Source organism: Oncorhynchus mykiss, chromosome 9, assembly GCF_057628025.1.
Source record: "Oncorhynchus mykiss isolate SJ-2025 chromosome 9, ASM5762802v1, whole genome shotgun sequence".
Classification (NCBI taxonomy): Eukaryota; Metazoa; Chordata; class Actinopteri; order Salmoniformes; family Salmonidae; genus Oncorhynchus; species Oncorhynchus mykiss.
Genome location: NC_143030.1, coordinates 3977617 through 4004592, shown reverse-complemented (window position 1 = coordinate 4004592; position 26976 = coordinate 3977617). Strand labels below are relative to the sequence as shown.

The 26976-nt window shown below is 45.5% G+C and overlaps 1 protein-coding gene across 1 annotated transcript in view; it reads right to left on the bottom strand.

Moving 5' to 3' along the window:
* The window catches only part of LOC149980711 (ephrin type-B receptor 4b-like), a 73848-nt gene that overhangs the window by 25017 nt on the left and 21855 nt on the right, over positions 1 to 26976 (bottom strand). Inside the window, exons 2-8 of the mRNA XM_090183308.1 lie at positions 23697 to 23767; positions 19571 to 19713; positions 19167 to 19308; positions 18161 to 18310; positions 17736 to 17979; positions 11957 to 12112; positions 543 to 881 (exon numbers count right to left, since the gene is read on the bottom strand). Coding sequence (XP_090039434.1) covers positions 543 to 881; positions 11957 to 12112; positions 17736 to 17979; positions 18161 to 18310; positions 19167 to 19308; positions 19571 to 19713; positions 23697 to 23767 — 1245 coding nt within the window. The remainder of the gene's footprint in view (positions 1 to 542; positions 882 to 11956; positions 12113 to 17735; positions 17980 to 18160; positions 18311 to 19166; positions 19309 to 19570; positions 19714 to 23696; positions 23768 to 26976) is intronic.

Sequence of the window (26976 nt, the reverse complement as noted above, 5' to 3'; positions counted from 1 at the left end):
ACACACAGAGAGAGACACACAGAGAGAGACACACAGAGAGAGACACACAGAGAGAGACACACAGAGAGAGACACACAGAGAGACACAGAGAGAGACACACAGAGGGAGACACACAGAGAGATACACACAGAGAGATACACACACAGAGAGACACACACACAGAGAGAGACATACAGAGAGAGACATACAGAGAGACACAAAGAGAGACACACAGAGAGACACACACAAAGAGAGACATACAGAGAGAGACACAGAGAGAGACACACAGAGAGAGAGACACACACAGAGAGAGACATACAGAGAGAGACACAGAGAGAGACACACAGAGACGGACACACAGAGAGACACACAGAGACAGACACCAACAAAATAAAAAGTATTACTCAGACAGATTTAATAACATATAGATCTATAGAGTGTAGATGTGTGTTTAGTCTCTGTGTGGATGTATAATGTGTGTGTGCGTGTGCATGTGTGTGTGTGTGTGTGTGTGTGTGTGTGTGTGTGCGTGTGTAGTGTGTGTGTGTGTAGTGTCTTTATACCGTCTCGGCTGGTTGTGATATTGACCCTTTCCACGGAGGGTTCCGATAGGCTGAGCTGTGAGACGCCGTTCTCTGACTGAACCGTGAAGGTGTAGGTGGTGTGTGGGAGGAGCCCGCGGATGACCACCCTGCGCTGTGATAGGCCGTGCTGGCTGGGGCGATAGGACACGCCCTCTTCACAGGGAAGACATGCCCTCTGAGGGGAGGCGCCACAGCGGACACACCCAACGCTATAGGTCAGGTCTCCACGGCCACCGCGTTCCAAAGGTTCCGACCACTCTAACGTCACCATGGTGTCGTTGATCTGGGTTACAATGGAGCGTGGCGCTGAGGGGGGGCCTGGGGGGAGAGACAGGATGGGGGGGGGGGGGGGGGGGGGGACAGTCAAGTCATGTTTATAGATTTCCCAGGTGGCTTTAAGCTCCATTGAGTGGGACAACAACAATGGGTTCCAGTCAGAGAGCAGAAACAGAAGAAAGACCGTGGCTATGGATACTGAGGGTTCACCAACGCCCCGCCCGTCCCAACGGAAACCTCTTTTTCAATGCTTAGGATCACCTTCTGCCCGTGTGCTATTTTACACAGTCGTTATCTAAAACGGAGCTGCTGCCCACACTCCCCTCCCTTCACGTTTATCTAAAACGGAGCTGCTGCCCACACTCCCCTCCCTTCACGTTTATCTAAAACGGAGCTGCTGCCCACACTCCCCCTCCCTTCACGTTTATCTAAAACGGAGCTGCTGCCCACACTCCCCTCCCTTCACGATTATCTAAAACGGAGCTGCTGCCCAGAGCATCACAACGGCTGTATTCTACGGCCACGTTCCTTCCAGAGCATCCCAACGACTGTATTCTACGGCCGTGTTCCTTCCAGAGCATCACAACAGCTGTATTCTACGGCCGTGTTCCTTCCAGAGCATCACAACGACTGTATTCTACGGCCGTGTTCCAGAGCATCACAACGGCTGTATTCTACGGCCACGTTCCTTCCAGAGCATCCCAACGACTGTATTCTACGGCCGTGTTCCTTCCAGAGCATCACAACAGCTGTATTCTACGGCCGCGTTCCAGAGCATCACAAAGACTGTATTCTACGGCCGTGTTCCAAAGCATCACAACGGCTGTATTCTACGGCCGCGTTCCAGAGCATCACAACGACTGTATTCTACGGCCGTGTTCCAGAGCATCACAACGACTGTATTCTACGGCCGTGTTCCAGAGCATCACAACGACTGTATTCTACGGCCGCGTTCCAGAGCATCACAACGACTGTATTCTACGGCCGCGTTCCTTCCAGAGCATCACAACGACTGTATTCTACGGCCGCGTTCCAGAGCATCACAACGACTGTATTCTACGGCCGTGTTCCAGAGCATCACAACGACTGTATTCTACGGCCGCGTTCCAGAGCATCACAACGACTGTATTCTACGGCCGCGTTCCAGAGCATCACAGCGACTGTATTCTACGGCCGTGTTCCTTCCAGAGCATCACAACGGCTGTATTCTACGGCCGCGTTCCTTCCAGAGCATCACAACGACTGTATTCTACGGCCGCGTTCCTTCCAGAGCATCACAACGACTGTATTCTACGGCCGTGTTCCTTCCAGAGCATCACAACGACTGTATTCTACGGCCGCGTTCCTTCCAGAGCATCACAAAGACTGTATTCTACGGCCGTGTTCCTTCCAGAGCATCACAACGACTGTATTCTACGGCCGCGTTCCTTCCAGAGCATCACAACGACTGTATTCTACGGCCGCGTTCCTTCCAGAGCATCACAACGACTGTATTCTACGGCCGCGTTCCAGAGCATCACAACGACTGTATTCTACGGCCGTGTTCCTTCCAGAGCATCACAACGACTGTATTCTACGGCCGTGTTCCTTCCAGAGCATCACAACGACTGTATTCTACGGCCGTGTTCCTTCCAGAGCATCACAATGACTGTATTCTACGGCCGCGTTCCTTCCAGAGCATCACAACGACTGTATTCTACGGCCGCGTTCCTTCCAGAGCATCACAAAGACTGTATTCTACGGCCGCGTTCCTTCCAGAGCATCACAACGACTGTATTCTACGGCCGCGTTCCAGAGCATCACAACGACTGTATTCTACGGCCGCGTTCCTTCCAGAGCATCACAATGACTGTATTCTACGGCCGCGTTCCAGAGCATCACAACGACTGTATTCTACGGCCGCGTTCCAGAGCATCACAATGACTGTATTCTACGGCCGCGTTCCTTCCAGAGCATCACAACGGCTGTATTCTACGGCCGCGTTCCAGAGCATCACAATGACTGTATTCTACGGCCGTGTTCCTTCCAGAGCATCACAGAGACTGTATTCTACGGCCGCGTTCCAGAGCATCACAATGACTGTATTCTACGGCCGCGTTCCTTCCAGAGCATCACAACGACTGTATTCTACGGCCGCGTTCCAGAGCATCACAATGACTGTATTCTACGGCCGTGTTCCTTCCAGAGCATCACAACGACTGTATTCTACGGCCGTGTTCCTTCCAGAGCATCACAACGACTGTATTCTACGGCCGTGTTCCTTCCAGAGCATCACAACGACTGTATTCTACGGCCGTGTTCCTTCCAGAGCATCACAACGACTGTATTCTACGGCCGTGTTCCTTCCAGAGCATCACAACGACTGTATTCTACGGCCGCGTTCCTTCCAGAGCATCACAACGACTGTATTCTACGGCTGTGTTCCTTCCAGAGCATCACAACGACTGTATTCTACGGCCGCGTTCCTTCCAGAGCATCACAACGACTGTATTCTACGGCCGTGTTCCTTCCAGAGCATCACAAAGACTGTATTCTACGGCCGTGTTCCTTCCAGAGCATCACAAAGACTGTATTCTACGGCCGTGTTCCTTCCAGAGCATCACAGCGACTGTATTCTACGGCCGTGTTCCTTCCAGAGCATCACAGCGACTGTATTCTACGGCCGTGTTCCTTCCAGAGCATCACAACTACTGTATTCTACGGCCGTGTTCCTTCCAGAGCATCACAAAGACTGTATTCTACGGCCGCGTTCCAGAGCATCACAATGACTGTATTCTACGGCCGCGTTCCTTCCAGAGCATCACAACGACTGTATTCTACGGCCGCGTTCCAGAGCATCACAATGACTGTATTCTACGGCCGTGTTCCTTCCAGAGCATCACAACGACTGTATTCTACGGCCGTGTTCCTTCCAGAGCATCACAATGACTGTATTCTACGGCCGTGGTCCTTCCAGAGCATCACAACGACTGTATTCTACGGCCGCGTTCCTTCCAGAGCATCACAACGACTTTATTCTACGGCCGTGTTCCTTCCAGAGCATCACAACGACTGTATTCTACGGCCGTGTTCCTTCCAGAGCATCACAACGACTGTATTCTACGGCCGTGTTCCTTCCAGAGCATCACAAAGACTGTATTCTACGGCCGTGTTCCTTCCAGAGCATCACAACGACTGTATTCTACGGCCGTGTTCCTTCCAGAGCATCACAACGACTGTATTCTACGGCCGTGTTCCTTCCAGAGCATCACAACTACTGTATACTACGGCCGTGTTCCAGAGCATCACAACGACTGTATTCTACGGCCGTGTTCCTTCCAGAGCATCACAAAGACTGTATTCTACGGCCGTGTTCCTTCCAGAGCATCACAACGACTGTATTCTACGGCCGCGTTCCTTCCAGAGCATCACAACGACTGTATTCTACGGCCGCGTTCCTTCCAGAGCATCACAACGACTGTATTCTACGGCCGTGTTCCTTCCAGAGCATCACAACGACTGTATTCTACGGCCGCGTTCCAGAGCATCACAACGACTGTATTCTACGGCCGTGTTCCTTCCAGAGCATCACAATGACTGTATTCTACGGCCAAGTTCCTTCCAGAGCATCACAATGACTGTATTCTACGGCCGCGTTCCTTCCAGAGCATCACAAAGACTGTATTCTACGGCCGTGTTCCTTCCAGAGCATCACAACGACTGTATTCTACGGCCGCGTTCCTTCCAGAGCATCACAAAGACTGTATTCTACGGCCGCGTTCCTTCCAGAGCATCACAAAGACTGTAATCTACGGCCGTGTTCCAGAGCATCACAACGACTGTATTCTACGGCCGCGTTCCAGAGCATCCCAATGACTGTATTCTACGGCCGTGTTCCTTCCAGAGCATCACAACGACTGTATTCTACGGCCGTGTTCCAGAGCATCACAACGGCTGTATTCTACGGCCACGTTCCTTCCAGAGCATCCCAACGACTGTATTCTACGGCCGTGTTCCTTCCAGAGCATCACAACGGCTGTATTCTACGGCCGCGTTCCAGAGCATCACAAAGACTGTATTCTACGGCTGCGTTCCAGAGCATCACAACGACTGTATTCTACGGCCGCGTTCCTTCCAGAGCATCACAACGACTGTATTCTACGGCCGCGTTCCTTCCAGAGCATCACAACGACTGTATTCTACGGCCGTGTTCCTTCCAGAGCATCACAACGACTGTATTCTACGGCCGCGTTCCTTCCAGAACATCACAATGACTGTATTCTACGGCCGTGTTCCTTCCAGAGCATCACAACGGCTGTATTCTACGGCCGCGTTCCTTCCAGAGCATCACAACGACTGTATTCTACGGCCGCGTTCCTTCCAGAGCATCACAACGACTGTATTCTACGGCCGTGTTCCTTCCAGAGCATCACAGCGACTGTATTCTACGGCCGTGTTCCTTCCAGAGCATCACAGCGACTGTATTCTACGGCCGTGTTCCTTCCAGAGCATCACAGCGACTGTATTCTACGGCCGTGTTCCTTCCAGAGCATCACAACGACTGTATTCTACGGCCGCGTTCCAGAGCATCACAACGACTGTATTCTACGGCCGTGTTCCTTCCAGAGCATCACAACGACTGTATTCTACGGCCGTGTTCCTTCCAGAGCATCACAACGACTGTATTCTACGGCCGCGTTCCAGAGCATCACAACGACTGTATTCTACGGCCGTGTTCCTTCCAGAGCATCACAACGACTGTATTCTACGGCCGCGTTCCAGAGCATCACAAAGACTGTATTCTACGGCCGCATTCCAGAGCATCACAAAGACTATATTCTACGGCCGCGTTCCAGAGCATCACAAAGACTATATTCTACGGCCGTGTTCCTTCCAGAGCATCACAACGACTGTATTCTACGGCCGTGTTCCTTCCAGAGCATCACAACGACTGTATTCTACGGCCGTGTTCCTTCCAGAGCATCACAAAGACTGTATTCTACGGCCGCGTTCCTTCCAGAGCATCACAATGACTGTATTCTACGGCCGTGTTCCTTCCAGAGCATCACAACGACTGTATTCTACGGCCGTGTTCCTTCCAGAGCATCACAACGACTGTATTCTACGGCCGCGTTCCTTCCAGAGCATCACAACGGCTGTATTCTACGGCCGTGTTCCTTCCAGAGCATCACAACGACTGTATTCTACGGCCGTGTTCCTTCCAGAGCATCACAACGACTGTATTCTACGGCCGTGTTCCAGAGCATCACAACGACTGTATTCTACGGCCGTGTTCCTTCCAGAGCATCACAACGACTGTATTCTACGGCCGTGTTCCAGAGCATCACAACGACTGTATTCTACGGCCGTGTTCCTTCCAGAGCAACACAATGACTGTATTCTACGGCCGCGTTCCAGAGCATCACAAAGACTGTATTCTACGGCCGTGTTCCTTCCAGAGCATCACAACGACTGTATTCTACGGCCGTGTTCCTTCCAGAGCATCACAACGACTGTATTCTACGGCCGTGTTCCTTCCAGAGCAACACAATGACTGTATTCTACGGCCGCGTTCCAGAGCATCACAACGACTGTATTCTACGGCCGTGTTCCTTCCAGAGCATCACAACGACTGTATTCTACGGCCGCGTTCCAGAGCATCACAAAGACTGTATTCTACGGCCGCATTCCAGAGCATCACAAAGACTATATTCTACGGCCGCGTTCCAGAGCATCACAAAGACTATATTCTACGGCCGTGTTCCTTCCAGAGCATCACAACGACTGTATTCTACGGCCGTGTTCCTTCCAGAGCATCACAACGACTGTATTCTACGGCCGTGTTCCTTCCAGAGCATCACAAAGACTGTATTCTACGGCCGCGTTCCTTCCAGAGCATCACAATGACTGTATTCTACGGCCGTGTTCCTTCCAGAGCATCACAACGACTGTATTCTACGGCCGTGTTCCTTCCAGAGCATCACAGCGACTGTATTCTACGGCCGTGTTCCTTCCAGAGCATCACAACGACTGTATTCTACGGCCGCGTTCCAGAGCATCACAACGACTGTATTCTACGGCCGTGTTCCTTCCAGAGCATCACAACGACTGTATTCTACGGCCGCGTTCCAGAGCATCACAAAGACTGTATTCTACGGCCGCATTCCAGAGCATCACAAAGACTATATTCTACGGCCGCGTTCCAGAGCATCACAAAGACTATATTCTACGGCCGTGTTCCTTCCAGAGCATCACAACGACTGTATTCTACGGCCGTGTTCCTTCCAGAGCATCACAACGACTGTATTCTACGGCCGTGTTCCTTCCAGAGCATCACAAAGACTGTATTCTACGGCCGCGTTCCTTCCAGAGCATCACAATGACTGTATTCTACGGCCGTGTTCCTTCCAGAGCATCACAACGACTGTATTCTACGGCCGTGTTCCTTCCAGAGCATCACAACGACTGTATTCTACGGCCGCGTTCCTTCCAGAGCATCACAACGGCTGTATTCTACGGCCGTGTTCCTTCCAGAGCATCACAACGACTGTATTCTACGGCCGTGTTCCTTCCAGAGCATCACAACGACTGTATTCTACGGCCGTGTTCCAGAGCATCACAACGACTGTATTCTACGGCCGTGTTCCTTCCAGAGCATCACAACGACTGTATTCTACGGCCGTGTTCCAGAGCATCACAACGACTGTATTCTACGGCCGTGTTCCTTCCAGAGCAACACAATGACTGTATTCTACGGCCGCGTTCCAGAGCATCACAAAGACTGTATTCTACGGCCGTGTTCCTTCCAGAGCATCACAACGACTGTATTCTACGGCCGTGTTCCTTCCAGAGCATCACAACGACTGTATTCTACGGCCGTGTTCCTTCCAGAGCAACACAATGACTGTATTCTACGGCCGCGTTCCAGAGCATCACAACGACTGTATTCTACGGCCGTGTTCCTTCCAGAGCATCACAACGACTGTATTCTACGGCCGCGTTCCAGAGCATCACAAAGACTGTATTCTACGGCCGCATTCCAGAGCATCACAAAGACTATATTCTACGGCCGCGTTCCAGAGCATCACAAAGACTATATTCTACGGCCGTGTTCCTTCCAGAGCATCACAACGACTGTATTCTACGGCCGTGTTCCTTCCAGAGCATCACAACGACTGTATTCTACGGCCGTGTTCCTTCCAGAGCATCACAAAGACTGTATTCTACGGCCGCGTTCCTTCCAGAGCATCACAATGACTGTATTCTACGGCCGTGTTCCTTCCAGAGCATCACAACGACTGTATTCTACGGCCGTGTTCCTTCCAGAGCATCACAACGACTGTATTCTACGGCCACGTTCCTTCCAGAGCATCACAACGACTGTATTCTACGGCCGTGTTCCTTCCAGAGCATCACAACGACTGTATTCTACGGCCGTGTTCCTTCCAGAGCATCACAACGACTGTATTCTACGGCCGTGTTCCAGAGCATCACAACGACTGTATTCTACGGCCGTGTTCCTTCCAGAGCATCACAACGACTGTATTCTACGGCCGTGTTCCAGAGCATCACAACGACTGTATTCTACGGCCGTGTTCCTTCCAGAGCAACACAATGACTGTATTCTACGGCCGCGTTCCAGAGCATCACAAAGACTGTATTCTACGGCCGTGTTCCTTCCAGAGCATCACAACGACTGTATTCTACGGCCGTGTTCCTTCCAGAGCATCACAACGACTGTATTCTACGGCCGTGTTCCTTCCAGAGCAACACAATGACTGTATTCTACGGCCGCGTTCCAGAGCATCACAAAGACTGTATTCTACGGCCGTGTTCCTTCCAGAGCATCACAACGACTGTATTCTACGGCCGCGTTCCAGAGCATCACAAAGACTATATTCTACGGCCGCGTTCCAGAGCATCACAAAGACTGTATTCTACGGCCGCGTTCCAGAGCATCACAAAGACTGTACTCTACGGCCGCGTTCCAGAGCATCACAAAGACTATATTCTACGGCCGCGTTCCAGAGCAACACAAAGACTGTATTCTACGGCCGTGTTCCTTCGAGAGCATCACGACGACTGTATTCTACGGCCGTGTTCCTTCCAGAGCATCACAACGACTATAGCCGATGTCATAGCTCTACCATACAGTACATTCAGACCAGTGTCATAGCTCTACCATACAGTACATTCAGACCAGTGCCATAGCTCTACCACACAGTACCATTCAGACCAGTGTCATAGCTCTACCACACAGTACATTCAGACCAGTGTCATAGCTCTACCATACAGTACATTCAGACCAGTGTCATAGCTCTACCACACAGTACATTCAGACCAGTGTCATAGCTCTACCACACAGTACATTCAGACCAGTGCCATAGCTCTACCACACAGTACATTCAGACCAGTGTCATAGCTCTACCACACAGTACATTCAGACCAGTGTCATAGCTCTACCACACAGTACATTCAGACCAGTGTCATAGCTCTACCACACAGTACATTCAGACCAGTGTCATAGCTCTACCACACAGTACATTCAGACCAGTGTCATAGCTCTACCACATAGTACCATTTAGACCAGTGTCATAGCTCTACCACACAGTACATTCAGACCAGTGTCATAGCTCTACCATACAGTACATTCAGACCAGTGCCATATCTCTACCACACAGTACATTCAGACCAGTGCCATAGCTCTACCACACAGTACATTCAGACCAGTGCCATAGCTCTTCCACACAGTACATTCAGACCAGTGCCATAGCTCTACCACACAGTACATTCAGACCAGTGTCATAGCTCTACCACACAGTACATTCAGACCAGTGTCATAGCTCTACCACACAGTACATTCAGACCAGTGTCATAGCTCTACCACACAGTACATTCAGACCAGTGTCATAGCTCTACCACACAGTACATTCAGACCAGTGTCATAGCTCTACCACACAGTACATTCAGACCAGTGTCATAGCTCTACCACATAGTACCATTTAGACCAGTGTCATAGCTCTACCACACAGTACATTCAGACCAGTGTCATAGCTCTACCATACAGTACATTCAGACCAGTGCCATATCTCTACCACACAGTACATTCAGACCAGTGCCATAGCTCTACCACACAGTACATTCAGACCAGTGTCATAGCTCTACCATACAGTACATTCAGACCAGTGCCATAGCTCTACCACACAGTACATTCAGACCAGTGGCATAGCTCTACCACACAGTACATTCAGACCAGTGCCATAGCTCTACCACACAGTACATTCAGACCAGTGCCATAGCTCTACCACACAGTACATTCAGACCAGTGGCATAGCTCTACCACACAGTACATTCAGACCAGTGCCATATCTCTACCACACAGTACATTCAGACCAGTGTCATAGCTCTACCACACAGTACATTCAGACCAGTGTCATAGCTCTACCACACAGTACATTCAGACCAGTGCCATATCTCTACCACACAGTACATTCAGACCAGTGTCATAGCTCTACCACACAGTACATTCAGACCAGTGTCATAGCTCTACCACACAGTACATTCAGACCAGTGTCATAGCTCTACCACACAGTACATTCAGACCAGTGTCATAGCTCTACCACACAGTACATTCAGACCAGTGTCATAGCTCTACCACATAGTACCATTTAGACCAGTGTCATAGCTCTACCACACAGTACATTCAGACCAGTGTCATAGCTCTACCATACAGTACATTCAGACCAGTGTCATAGCTCTACCACACAGTACATTCAGACCAGTGGCATAGCTCTACCACACAGTACATTCAGACCAGTGCCATATCTCTACCACACAGTACATTCAGACCAGTGTCATAGCTCTACCACACAGTACATTCAGACCAGTGTCATAGCTCTACCACACAGTACATTCAGACCAGTGCCATATCTCTACCACACAGTACATTCAGACCAGTGCCATAGCTCTACCACACAGTACATTCAGACCAGTGCGATAGCACAGTACATTCAGACCAGTGTCATAGCTCTACCACACAGTACATTCAGACCAGTGCCATATCTCTACCACACAGTACCATTCAGACCAGTGTCATAGCTCTACCACACAGTACATTCAGACCAGTGTCATAGCTCTACCACACAGTACATTCAGACCAGTGCCATAGCTCTACCACACAGTACATTCAGACCAGTGTCATAGCTCTACCACACAGTACATTCAGACCAGTGTCATAGCTCTACCACACAGTACATTCAGACCAGTGTCATAGCTCTACCACACAGTACATTCAGACAAGTGTCATAGCTCTACCACACAGTACATTCAGACCAGTGCCATATCTCTACCACACAGTACATTCAGACCAGTGTCATAGCTCTACCACACAGTACATTCAGACCAGTGCCATAGCTCTACCACACAGTACATTCAGACCAGTGTCATAGCTCTACCACACAGTACATTCAGACCAGTGCCATATCTCTACCACACAGTACATTCAGACCAGTGTCATATCTCTACCACACAGTACATTCAGACCGGTGTCATAGCAAAGGAGGAGGAAGAGACAGAAGAAGAAGAGGAGACAGAGGAGGAGGAGGAGACAGAAGAGGAAGAGGAGACAGAGGAGGAGGAGGAGACAGAAGAGGAAGAGGAGACACAGGAAAAGGAGACAGAAGAGGAAGAGGAGAAAGAGGAGGAGGAGGAGGAGACAGACGAGTAAGAGGAGACAGAGGAGGAGGAGGAGGAGACAGAAGAGGAAGAGGAGACACAGGACAAGGAAGAGGAGACAGAAGAGGAAGAGGAAACACAGGACAAGGAGGAGGAGACAGAGGAGGAAGAGGAGAAAGAGGAGGAGGAGACAGAGAAGGCAGAAGAGACAGAGGACAAGGAGGAGCAGACAGAAGAGGAAGAGGAGAAAGAGGAGGAGGAGGAGGAGAGAAGAGGAAGAGGAGACACAGGACAAGGAGGAGGAGACAGAGAAGGCAGAAGAGACAGAGGACAAGGAGGAGGAGACAGAAGAGGAGGGGAGACGCAGGAGAAGGAGGAGACAGAGAAAGCAGAAGAGACAGAGGACAAGGAGGAGCAGATAGATGAGGAGCAGACAGAGGAGGAGACAGAAGGTAGAGACTTACGTGTGCAGGGTGTGTGTGTGGGGTCGGAATCTGCTCTGTGGTAACCGGGACGACAGAGGCAGTAGGAGGAGCCTGTTACCAAAGTGTTGCTATTGGTCGGACACAGGACACACCCACCGACTCCTGGCCCTGCCTTATACTGACCCACTGGACAAGCTGGAGAGAGAGAGAGAGAGAGAGAGAGAGAGAGAGAGAGAAAGAGAGAGAGAGAGAGAGAGAGAGAGAGAGAGAGAGAGAGAGAGAGAGAAAGAGAGAGAGAGAGAGAGAGACAGAGAGAGAGAGAGAGAGAGAGAGAGAGAACAGTCACCACTCACCCCAGACAGTCAAAACACCACTCCCCCCAGACACTCATAACACCACTCACCCCAGACACTCATAACACCACTCACCCCAGACACTCATAACACCACTCACCCCAGACACTCATAACACCACTCACCCCGGACACTCATAACACCACTCACCCCAGACACTCATAACACCACTCACCCCGGACAGTCATAACACCACTCACCCCAGACACTCATAACACCACTCACCCCAGACACTCATAACACCACTCACCCCGGACAGTCATAACACCACTCACCCCAGACAGTCATAGCACCACTCCCCCCAGACAGTCATAATAACACCACTCATTCTGACATTTTATCAACATTCTCTCTCTCATCTCTCCAGTGCTGTTAGCCATAACACTACAGAGAGAAGAGCTTAAAACCTGGGTTAGGGTTAAGGGGTGTGTCCTGGGTTAGGGGGTGTGTCCTGGGTTACGGTGTGTGTCCTGGGTTAGGGGGTGTGTTCTGGGTTAGGGGGTGTGTCCTGGGTTAGGGGGTGTGTCCTGGGTTAGGGTTAGGGGGTGTGTCCTGGGTTAGGGTGTGTGTCCTGGGTTAGGGGGTGTGTCCTGGGTTAGGGGTGTGTCCTGGGTTAGAGTTAATAAGGTCAGAGTTAGTTGGGTCAGAGTTAGTTAGGTCAGAGTTAGTTAGGTCAGAGTTAGTCAGGTCAGAGTTAGTCAGGTCAGAGTTAGTTAGATCAGAGTTAGTTAGGTCAGAGTTAATAAGGTCAGAGTTAGTTAAGTCAGAGTTAGTTAGGTTATAATTAGCCTCTCCTTCTCCGTCTCCTATTCCTCCTCTCTCTCTATGTTTCTGTTCCAGCTCTGAACTTAATGTAAACCAGCTGTGTGTGTGTGTGTGTGTGAGTGTGTGTTTGTCTCCGCTGTGTGTGTGTGTGTGTGTGTCGCCGCTGTGTGTGTGTGTACGTCTCTGCTGTGTGTGTGTGTGTGTGTGTCTCCGCTGTGTGTCTGTGTGTGTGTGATACAGTAGCGTATCCTATCACTCCCAGCTATAGAATACAGATGAGCCTCAGCTTTGCAGGTGGAGCAGGGTGTGGTGAGGTGCAGCGTGGGTAATTTGACCCGGGAGAGAGACGACACCCTGGCTCATCTCTCCATCATTTCTCTTTCATTCTCTTGTTCTCTCTATCCCTCTGTTCCTTTGATGTGGTTTTATTCCCAGACTGACACACCTCTCCTTTTCCATACACTGAACTGGCTAACACACAGACACAATGCCTCTCTCTCACACACACACACACACACACGCACACAGACACACACACACACACACACACAGTGCCTCTCTCTCTCACACACACACACACACACACACACACACACACACACACACACACACACACACACACACACACACAGTGCCTCACTCTCACTCACACACACACACACACACACACACACACACACACACACACACACACACACACACACACACACACACACACACACACACACACACACACACACACACACAGTGCCTCTCTCTCACACACACACAAGGCTTTAGAGCAGCAGGTTGACCTCTAACCTCTATCACTCACCAATCATTTTCTCTCCTTCCTTCTTCCCACAACTCTCCATCCCTTCCACAACTTTCCATCTCCCTCTAGTCTGTTACCATCTCTCTTCTGTTTCTCCATCTAGTCTGTTACCATCTCCCTCTAGTCTGTTACCATCTCCCTCTAGTCTGTTACCATCTCTCTTCTGTTTCTCCATCTAGTCTGTTACCATCTCCCTCTAGTCTGTTACCATCTCTCTTCTGTTTCTCCATCTAGTCTGTTACCATCTCCCTCTAGTCTGTTACCATCTCTCTTCTGTTTATCTCTGTTACTCTATCTGACATATTATCTCTGTTACTCTCTCTGACATATTATCTCTGTTACTCTCTCTGACATATTATCTCTGTTACTCTCTCTGACATAATATCTCTGTTACTCTCTCTGACATATTATCTATGTTACTATCTCTGGCATATTATCTCTGTTACTCTCTCTGGCATATTATCTCTGTTACTCTCTCTGGCATATTATCTCTGTTACTCTCTCTGACATATTATCTATGTTACTCTCTCTGGCATATTATCTCTGTTACTCTCTGTGGCATATTATCTCTGTCACTCTCTCTGGCATATTATCTCTGTTACTCTCTCTGACATATTATCTCTGTTACTCTCTCTGGCATATTATCTCTGTTACTCTCTCTGACATATTATCTCTGTTACTCTCTCTGACATATTATCTCTGTTACTCTCTCTGACATATTATCTCTGTTACTCTCTCTGACATATTATCTCTGTTACTCTCTCTGACATATTATCTCTGTTACTCTCTGACATATTATCTCTGTTACTCTCTCTGACATATTATATTATCTCTGTTACTCTCTCTGACATATTATCTATGTTACACTCTCTGACATATTATCTCTGTTACTCTCTGACATATTATCTCTGTTACTCTCTCTGACATATTATCTCTGTTACTCTCTCTGACATATTATCTCTGTTACTCTCTCTGACATATTATCTCTGTTACTCTCTCTGACATATTATCTCTGTTACTCTCTGACATATTATCTCTGTTACTCTCTCTGACATATTATATTATCTCTGTTACTCTCTCTGACATATTATCTCTGTTACTCTCTCTGACATATTATCTCTGTTACTCTCTCTGGCATATTATCTCTGTTACTCTCTCTGACATATTATCTCTGTTACTCTCTGTGGCATATTATCTCTGTTACTCTCTCTGGCATATTATCTCTGTTACTCTCTCTGACATATTATCTCTGTTACTCTCTCTGGCATATTATCTCTGTTACTCTCTCTGACATATTATCTCTGTTACTCTCTCTGGCATATTATCTCTGTTACTCTCTCTGGCATATTATCTCTGTTACTCTCTCTGACATATTATCTATGTTACTCTCTCTGGCATATTATCTCTGTTACTCTCTGTGGCATATTATCTCTGTTAATCTCTCTGGCATATTATCTCTGTTACTCTCTGTGGCATATTATCTCTGTTAATCTCTCTGGCATATTATCTCTGTTACTCTCTCTGACATATTATCTCTGTTACTCTCTCTGACATATTATCTCTGTTACTCTCTCTGACATATTATCTCTGTTACTCTCTGACATATTATCTCTGTTACTCTCTCTGACATATTATATTATCTCTGTTACTCTCTCTGGCATATTATATTATCTCTGTTACTCTCTCTGGCATATTATCTCTGTTACTCTCTCTGACATATTATCTCTGTTACTCTCTCTGACATATTATCTCTGTTACTCTCTCTGGCATATTATCTCTGTTACTCTCTCTGACATATTATCTCTGTTACTCTCTCTGGCATATTATCTCTGTTACTCTCTCTGACATATTATCTCTGTTACTCTCTCTGGCATATTATCTCTGTTACTCTCTCTGGCATATTATCTCTGTTACTCTCTCTGACATATTATCTATGTTACTCTCTCTGGCATATTATCTCTGTTACTCTCTGTGGCATATTATCTCTGTTAATCTCTCTGGCATATTATCTCTGTTACTCTCTCTGACATATTATCTCTGTTACTCTCTCTGGCATATTATCTCTGTTACTCTCTCTGACATATTATCTCTGTTACTCTCTCTGACATATTATCTCTGTTACTCTCTCTGACATATTATCTCTGTTACTCTCTCTGACATATTATCTCTGTTACTCTCTCTGACATATTATCTCTGTTACTCTCTGACATATTATCTCTGTTACTCTCTCTGACATATTATATTATCTCTGTTACTCTCTCTGACATATTATCTATGTTACACTCTCTGACATATTATCTCTGTTACTCTCTGACATATTATCTCTGTTACTCTCTCTGACATATTATCTCTGTTACTCTCTCTGACATATTATCTCTGTTACTCTCTCTGACATATTATCTCTGTTACTCTCTCTGACATATTATCTCTGTTACTCTCTCTGACATATTATCTCTGTTACTCTCTGACATATAATCTCTGTTACTCTCTCTGACATATTATATTATCTCTGTTACTCTCTCTGACATATTATCTCTGTTACTCTCTCTGACATATTATCTCTGTTACTCTCTCTGGCATATTATCTCTGTTACTCTCTCTGACATATTATCTCTGTTACTCTCTCTGACATATTATCTCTGTTACTCTCTCTGGCATATTATCTCTGTTACTCTCTCTGACATATTATCTCTGTTACTCTCTCTGACATATTATCTCTGTTACTCTCTCTGACATATTATCTCTGTTACTCTCTCTGACATATTATCTCTGTTACTCTCTCTGACATATTATCTCTGTTACTCTCTCTGACATATTATATTATCTCTGTTACTCTCTCTGACATATTATCTATGTTACACTCTCTGACATATTATCTCTGTTACTCTCTGACATATTATCTCTGTTACTCTCTCTGACATATTATCTCTGTTACTCTCTCTGGCATATTATCTCTGTTACTCTCTGTGGCATATTATCTCTGTTACTCTCTCTGGCATATTATCTCTGTTACTCTCTCTGACATATTATCTCTGTTACTCTCTCTGGCATATTATCTCTGTTACTCTCTCTGACATATTATCTCTGTTACTCTCTCTGGCATATTATCTCTGTTACTCTCTCTGGCATATTATCTCTGTTACTCTCTCTGACATATTATCTATGTTACTCTCTCTGGCATATTATCTCTGTTACTCTCTGTGGCATATTATCTCTGTTAATCTCTCTGGCATATTATCTCTGTTACTCTCTCTGACATATTATCTCTGTTACTCTCTCTGGCATATTATCTCTGTTACTCTCTCTGACATATTATCTCTGTTACTCTCTCTGACATATTATCTATGTTACTCTCTCTGACATATTATCTCTGTTACTCTCTGTGGCATATTATCTCTGTTACTCTCTCTGACATATTATCTCTGTTACTCTCTCTGACATATTATCTCTGTTACTCTCTCTGACATATTATCTCTGTTACTCTCTGACATATAATCTCTGTTACTCTCTCTGACATATTATATTATCTCTGTTACTCTCTCTGACATATTATCTCTGTTACTCTCTCTGACATATTATCTCTGTTACTCTCTCTGGCATATTATCTCTGTTACTCTCTCTGACATATTATCTATGTTACTCTCTCTGGCATATTATCTCTGTTACTCTCTGTGGCATATTATCTCTGTTACTCTCTCTGGCATATTATCTCTGTTACTCTCTCTGACATATTATCTCTGTTACTCTCTCTGGCATATTATCTCTGTTACTCTCTCTGACATATTATCTCTGTTACTCTCTCTGACATATTATCTCTGTTACTCTCTCTGACATATTATCTCTGTAACTCTCTCTGACATATTATCTCTGTTACTCTCTCTCTCACCTTTGCATCGGAGGTCTGTGTCTGTAGCTTCATACCCTGGCCGACAGGCGCAGGCAGTGGCCGGCTGACCGACCCACTGTCCGTCCTCACCGCACAGCATGCTGGGAGGGCGTGCCAGCTCGCCCGGGGGGGTCACGGCGTTGTCTACACACTCTCCTTGAGCCCCCTCCACCAAGGTATGTGGAACAGTCTCAGGGAATCGGGAGAAGGAACGCGTCAGGGTGGGGCACTTCTTAAAATACACCTTGGGGACAAAATACAGGTTAGAAAGAAACTAGAAAGTAAAGAAATGTATCGATTGATTGACCTCAGAATACGCACATTCGCCTAGGATTTTGTAAAACTTCAGAAAACTGTGGACTGTTGAAAGACACAACAAACACTAGTTTGAGGTAAAGGTAAGGGACTTGTTAAAGATCTCGTACCCTGACAGCCAATAAGGCCATGCAGACTCCCTGTGCCTGGAAGGCTAGGTACACGCCCCTTTTAGTCAACCGACTAATCCTGAGAGTCTTCACGTTGGACTTCCTCTCTCCGCCCCTACGAAGCAGGAAGTCAGCTGCTACTGTGTCCACCTGGGAATCAGAGGGTTAGACAGGATGGTAAACCAATAAGGTCATCTGGAGGGGTCAGAGGGTTAGACAGGATGGTAAACCAAGAAGGTCATCTGGAGGGGTCGGAGGGTTAGACAGGATGGTAAACCAATAAGGTCATCTGGAGGGGTCAGAGGGTTAGACAGGATGGTAAACCAAGGTCGTCTGGAGGGGTCTTCCTGTAATGGTCCATAAACAAACTAACAAGGAAGGATTGTTTGTTTGTTTGGTTGGTTGGTTGTCAATGGGAACACACTCCAACCCTGTTGGTAGGTTCTCTGACTCTTACTACACTAGCTAGCTTCAAGTCAGTTGGTAGGTTCTCTGACTCTTAATACACTAGCTAGCTTCAAGTCAGTTGGTAGGTTCTCTGACTCTTAATACACTAGCTAGCTTCAAGTCAGTTGGTAGGTTCTTTAACTCTTAATACACTAGCTAGCTTCAAGTCAGTTGGTAGGTTCTCTAACTCTTAATACACTAGCTAGCTTCAAGTCAGTTGGTAGGTTCTCTGACTCTTAATACACTAGCTAGCTTCAAGTCAGTTGGTAGGTTCTCTGACTCTTAATACAATAGCTAGCTTCAAGTAAGTTGGTAGGTTCTCTAACTCTCAATACACTAGCTAGCTTCAAGTCAGTTGGTAGGTTCTCTAACTCTTAATACACTAGCTAGCTTCAAGTCCGTTTCTTCAGGAGTTGCATATGGCTTCACCACATAGCCACGAAAGTGACAAAATGACACATTTCCATATTTGTCTAAAAATGACTTCATTTCAAAGGAGTGCTGTACTGCACTTCAGACACTCCAATCACAACGTTCTATGTATCCATGGGAACCGTACCTTAGTATAGGGGTTTTCCATCCAGGCAGGGTGTGTGTTGGTAGCTTCGTCCGTGTCTGTCTGATAGTAGTGCAGGTTGAACGTCTCTTTACAGGACCGGTGGGAGTTGAAGGGAAGAGACGAACACTCCATCATCGTAAACCTGTCGATCAATATATACATCGATACAATAATCAATCAATCAACAAGTCAATCAAATGTATTTATGAAGCCATTTTTTTACGTCTTCATGTGTTACAGAAACACAGGGTAAAACCCCAAAGATCAGGCAATGCAGAGGCAGAAGCACAGCAAAAACTCTCTACAAGGAAGAAACCTAGAGAGTAACCCAGCGACCACAAACAATGAATCAACCAATCACTGAACATATTTATAAACTAATCAACCAATCAGTGTGTCCGTACCGTATCTCTACGTAGAGCACGGAGGCAGTCCTTCGGGGGATCAGCCGGCTCCTAAGCCAATGAGAGGTGCTGCTGTCTCCAGGACACAGCTGATAGGTTCTCACGCTGGTCCCTTCATCATCCAGACCACTCATCTCCTCCCACTGAGACATCATACAATACAGGTTAGAGGGTTATGACATCATATAATACAGGTTAGAGTGTTATTACATCATATAATACAGGTTAGAGTGTTGTTACATCATATACTACAGGTTAGAGTGTTATTACATCAAATAATACAGGTTAGATGGTTATGACATCATATAATACAGGTTAGAGTGTTATTACATCATATAATACAGGTTAGAGTGTTATTACATCATATAATACAGGTTAGAGTGTTATTACATCATATAATACAGGTTAGAGTGTTATGACATCATATAATACAGGTTAGAGTGTTATTACATCATATAATACAGGTTAGAGTGTTATTACATCATATAATACAGGTTAGAGTGTTATGACATCATATAATACAGGTTAGAGTGTTATTACATCATACAATACAGGTTAGAGGGTTATGACATCATATAATACAGGTTAGAGTGTTATGACATCATATAATACAGGTTAGAGTGTTATTACATCATATAATACAGGTTAGAGGGTTATGACATCATATAATACAGGTTAGAGTGTTATTACATCATATAATACAGGTTAGATGGTTATGACATCATAGAGTGTTTTTGAGTGCCATGTATATACAACATAAATATACATATTAAAATAAATAAAAACCCAGTCATGGGAAGCAGAACTAAAATCACCCAGAAAACAGTTACATTCCTCTACAATAAGTCCCCATCAAGACTTTAAACTGTCTTAACCTGTTGAGGACATGGCAGATTTACGCCCCCTTTGGAGAAATTGGGTACCCCTAGAAAACTGAAGAAAAAAAATGTAAAAAATTGCTAATATATGCATATAATAATTATTATTGGACACCAGAACATCAAGACTTTAAACTGCCTGAACAGCACCAGAACATCAAGACTTTAAACTGCCCGAACAGCACCAGAACATCCAGACTTTAAACTGCTGAACAGCACCAGAACATCAAGACTTTAAACTGCCTGAACAGCACCAGAACATCAAGACTTTAAACTGCCCGAACAGCACCAGAACATCAAGACTTTAAACTGTCAGAACAGCACCAGAACATCAAGACTTTAAACTGCTGAACAGCACCAGAACATCAAGACTTTAAACTGCTGAACAGCACCAGAACATCAAGACTTTAAACTGTCAGAACAGCACCAGAACATCAAGACTTTAAACTGCTGAACAGCACCAGAACATCAAGACTTTAAACTGCCCGAACAGCACCAGAACATCAAGACTTTAAACTGTCAGAACAGCACCAGAACATCAAGACTTTAAACTGCTGAACAGCACCAGAACATCAAGACTTTAAACTGCCCGAACAGCACCAGAACATCAAGACTTTAAACTGCCTGAACAGCACCAGAACATCAAGACTTTAAACTGTCAGAACAGCACCAGAACATCAAGACTTTAAACTGCCAGAACAGCACCAGAACATCAAGACTTTAAAATGCCCGAACAGCACCAGAACATCAAGACTTTAAACTGCCTGAACAGCACCAGAACATCAAGACTTTAAACTGTGTTAACAGCACCAGAACATCGAGACTTTAAACTGCCTGAACAGCACCAGAACATCAAGACTTTAAACTGTCAGAACAGCACCAGAACATCAAGACTTTAAACTGCCAGAACAGCACCAGAACATCAAGACTTTAAAATGCCCGAACAGCACCAGAACATCAAGACTTTAAACTGCCTGAACAGCACCAGAACATCAAGACTTTAAACTGTCAGAACAGCACCAGAACATCAAGACTTTAAACTGTCTTAACAGCACCAGAACATCAAGACTTTAAACTGCCTGAACAGCACCAGAACATCAAGACTTTAAACTGCCTGAACAGCACCAGAACATCCAGACTTTAAACTGCCTGAACAGCACCAGAACATCAAGACTTTAAACTGCCTGAACAGCACCAGAACATCAAGACTTTAAACTGTCTTAACAGCACCAGAACATCAAGACTTTAAACTGTCAGAACAGCACCAGAACATCAAGACTTTAAACTGCCTGAACAGCACCAGAACATCAAGACTTTAAACTGTCAGAACAGCACCAGAACATCAAGACTTTAAACTGCCCGAACAGCACCAGAACATCAAGACTTTAAACTGTCAGAACAGCACCAGAACATCAAGACTTTAAACTGCCTGAACAGCACCAGAACATCAAGACTTTAAACTGCTGAACAGCACCAGAACATCAAGACTTTAAACTGCCTGAACAGCACCAGAACATCAAGACTTTAAACTGCTGAACAGCACCAGAACATCAAGACTTTAAACTGCTGAACAGCACCAGAACATCAAGACTTTAAACTGCTGAACAGCACCAGAACATCAAGACTTTAAACTGCCCGAACAGCACCAGAACATCAAGACTTTAAACTGTCAGAACAGCACCAGAACATCAATACTTTAAACTGCCCGAACAGCACCAGAACATCAAGACTTTAAACTGTCAGAACAGCACCAGAACATCAAGACTTTAAACTTCCCGAACAGCACCAGAACATCAAGACTTTAAACTGCCCGAACAGCACCAGAACATCAAGACTTTAAACTGCCCGAACAGCACCAGAACATCAAGACTTTAAACTGCCTGAAAAGCACCAGAACATCAAGACTTTAAACTGCCTGAACAGCACCAGAACATCAAGACTTTAAACTGCCCGAACAGCACCAGAACATCAAGACTTTAAACTGTCAGAACAGCACCAGAACATCAAGACTTTAAACTGCTGAACAGCACCAGAACATCAAGACTTTAAACTGTCAGAACAGCACCAGAACATCAAGACTTTAAACTGCTGAACAGCACCAGAACATCAAGACTTTAAACTGCTGAACAGCACCAGAACATCAAGACTTTAAACTGCTGAACAGCACCAGAACATCAAGACTTTAAACTGCCCGAACAGCACCAGAACATCAAGACTTTAAACTGTCAGAACAGCACCAGAACATCAAGACTTTAAACTGCTGAACAGCACCAGAACATCAAGACTTTAAACTGCCGAACAGCACCAGAACATCAAGACTTTAAACTGTCAGAACAGCACCAGAACATCAATACTTTAAACTGCCTGAACAGCACCAGAACATCAAGACTTTAAACTGTCAGAACAGCACCAGAACATCAAGACTTTAAACTGCTGAACAGCACCAGAACATCAAGACTTTAAACTGTCAGAACAGCACCAGAACATCAAGACTTTAAACTGCCTAAACAGCACCAGAACATCAAGACTTTAAACTGTCAGAACAGCACCAGAACATCAAGACTTTAAACTGCCTGAACAGCACCAGAACATCAAGACTTTAAACTGTCAGAACAGCACCAGAACATCAAGACTTTAAACTGTCTTAACAGCACCAGAACATCAAGACTTTAAACTGCTGAACAGCACCAGAACATCAAGACTTTAAACTGCTGAACAGCACCAGAACATCAAGACTTTAAACTGCCCGAACAGCACCAGAACATCAAGACTTTAAACTGCTGAACAGCACCAGAACATCAAGACTTTAAACTGCCCGAACAGCACCAGAACATCAAGACTTTAAACTGCTGAACAGCACCAGAACATCAAGACTTTAAACTGCCCGAACAGCACCAGAACATCAAGATGACATGTGTTTTGGAATTGGTTCCAGCAACACGGTGCATTAGTGTGTGTGTGTGTGTGTGTGTGTGTGTGTGTGTGTGTGTGTGTGTGTGTGTGTGTGTGTGTGTGTGTGTTAGTATGTGTGTGTGTGTGTTAGTATGTGTGTGTGTGTGTGTGTGTGTGTGTGTGTGTGTGTGTGTGTGTGTGTGTGTGTGTGTGTGTGTGTGTGTGTGTGTTAGTATGTGTGTGTGTGTGTTAGTATGTGTGTGTGTGTGTGTGTGTGTGTGTGTGTGTGTGTGTGTGTGTGTGTGTGTGTGTGTGTGTGTGTGTGTGTGTGTGTGTGTGTGTGTGTGTGTGTATACCTCAGAGTCTGTGTGTGGGTAAACGGTCCATCGTAGATCTGACGTCTCTAGTTTAGTGTTCATTACCACTTCTAGAGGAGAGAGGGAGGTGACTTAGAATTAAAATAGGATGATATAATATATAACAACATGTATTAATAGAACACAATATTTAATAATATAATACAAATATATATGATATAATAATATAATATAAAATAGAACAACATACACAGTGGGGCAAAAAAAGTATTTAGTCAGCCACCAATTGTGCAAGTTCTCCCACTTAAAAAGATGAGAGAGGTCTGTAATTGTCATCATAGGTACACTTCAACTATGACAGACAAAATGAGAAAATAAATCCAGAAAATCACATTGTAGGATTTTTAATGAATTTATTTGCAAATTATGGTGGAAAATAAGTATTTGGTCACCTACAAACAAGCAAGATTTATGGCTCTCACAGACCTGTAACTTCTTGTTTAAGAGGCTCCTCTGTCCTCCACTCGTTACCTGTATTAATGGCACCTGTTTGAACTTGTTATCAGTATAAAGGACACCTGTCCACAACCTCAAACAGTCACACTCCAAACTCAACTTCAAACCACGCTGCTTACCTATTGCAGATTCAGTCTTCCCAGCCTGGTGCAGGTCTACAATTTTGTTTCTGGTGTCCTTTGACAGCTCTTTGGTCTTGGTCATAGTGGAGTTTGGAGTGTGACTGTTTGTCAGCTGTTGTGGACAGGTGTCTTTTATACTGATAACATGTTCAAACAGGTGCCATTAATACAGGTAACGAGTGGAGGACAGAGGAGCCTCTTAAACAATAAGTTACAGGTCTGTGAGAGCCAGAAACCTTGCTTGTTTGTAGGTGACCAAATACTTATTTTCCACCATAATTTGACAAATAAATTCATTAAAAATCCTACAATGCGATTTTCTGGATTTTCTTTCTCATTTTGTCTGTCATAGTTGAAGTGCACCTATGATGAAAATTACAGGCCTCTCTCATCTTTTTAAGTGGGAGAACTTGCACAATTGGTGGCTGACTAAATACTTTTTTGCCCCACTGTATTACTAGAACAATATATAATAATATAAAACAAATATACACTGCTCAAATAAATAAAGGGAACACTAAAATAACACATCCTAGATCTGAATGAGTTAAATATTCTTATTAAAAACTTTTTTCTTTACATAGTTGAATGTGCTGACAACAAAATCTACCCCAGACATCAGTAGAACTAACACTACAGGAACAGGGTTGTCTACCCCAGACATCAGTAGAACTAACCCTACAGGAACAGGGTTGTCTACCCCAGACATCAGTAGAACTAACACTACAGGAACAGGGTTGTCTACCCCAGACATCAGTAGAACTAACCCTACAGGAACAGGGTTGTCTACCCCAGACATCAGTAGAACTAACACTACAGGAACAGGGTTGTCTACCCCAGACATCAGTAGAACTAACCCTACAGGAACAGGGTTGTCTACCCCAGACATCAGTAGAACTAACACTACAGGAACAGGGTTGTCTACCCCAGACATCAGTAGAACTAACCCTACAGGAACAGGGTTGTCTACCCCAGACATCAGTAGAACTAACACTACAGGAACAGGGTTGTCTACCCCAGACATCAGTAGAACTAACACTACAGGAACAGGGTTGTCTACCCCAGACATCAGTAGAACTAACCCTACAGGAACAGGGTTGTCTACCCCAGACATCAGTAGAACTAACCCTACAGGAACAGGGTTGTCTACCCCAGACATCAGTAAAACTAACACTACAAGAACAGGGTTGTCTACCCCAGACATCAGTAGAACTAACACTACAGGAACAGGGTTGTCTACCCCAGACATCAGTAGAACTAACACTACAGGAACAGGGTTGTCTACCCCAGACATCAGTAGAACTAACCCTACAGGAACAGGGTTGTCTACCCCAGACATCAGTAGAACTAACACTACAGGAACAGGGTTGTCTACCCCAGACATCAGTAGAACTAACACTACAGGAACAGGGTTGTCTACCCCAGACATCAGTAGAACTAACATTTCAGGAACAGGGCTATCTATCCCAGACATCAGTAGAACTAACACTACAGGAACAGGGTTGTCTACCCCAGACATCAGTAGAACTAACCCTACAGGAACAGGGTTGTCTACCCCAGACATCAGTAGAACTAACCCTACAGGAACAGGGTTGTCTACCCCAGACATCAGTAGAACTAACCCTACAGGAACAGGATTGTCTACCCCAGACATCAGTAGAACTAACAGTACAGGAACAGGGTTGTCTACCCCAGACATCAGTAGAACTAACACTACAGGAACAGGGTTGTCTACCCCAGACATCAGTAGAACTAACACTACAGGAACAGGGTTGTCTACCCCAGACATCAGTAGAACTAACACTACAGGAACAGGGTTGTCTACCCCAGACATCAGTAGAACTAACACTACAGGAACAGGGTTGTCTACCCCAGACATCAGTAGAACTAACACTACAGGAACAGGGTTGTCTACCCCAGACATCAGTAGAACTAACAGCTCTATCCTACGGCTCCAGCTGCCATTAGAAATATCTCCCTCCTTTTCTCAAATTCCCTCTTCCCCCCCTTTATGAAACTCTTCCTCTTCTGAAATTCCATCTTCCCCCTTATGAAACTCTTCTTCCTCTTCTCAAATTCCCTCTTCCCCCCTTAATGAAACTCTTCCTCTTCTGAAATTCCCTCTTCCCCCTTATGAAACTCTTCTTCCTCTTCTGAAATTCCCTCTTTCCCCCCTTATGAAACTCTTCCTCCTCTTCTGAAATTCCCTCTTCGCCCCTTATGAAACTCTTTCTCCTCTTCTCAAATTCCTTCTTCCCCCTTATGAAACTCTTCTTCCTCTTCTCAAATTCCCTCTTCCCCCTTATGAAACTCTTCCTCCTCTTCTGAAATTCGCTCTTCGCCCCTTATGAAACTCTTCCTCCTCTTCTCAAATTCCCTCTTCCCCCTTATGAAACTCTTCCTCCTCTTCTCAAATTCCCTCTCCCCCCCTTTGTGAAACTCTCCCTCCTTCTTCTAACTTCACTCACTTTCTTACAAATTCCCATCTCTCTCTCACACACACACACACACACACACACACACACACACACACACACACACACACACACACACAGTAAAGCAACACAGACTGTAAAGTGTTGTTTGTCATGTGGTCACCAGACGTCCAGACCCATAAAGCAACACGGCATAACGTCCTCATCAGACACACAGAGAGACATTCAGTCAGTCAGTTTTCTTAA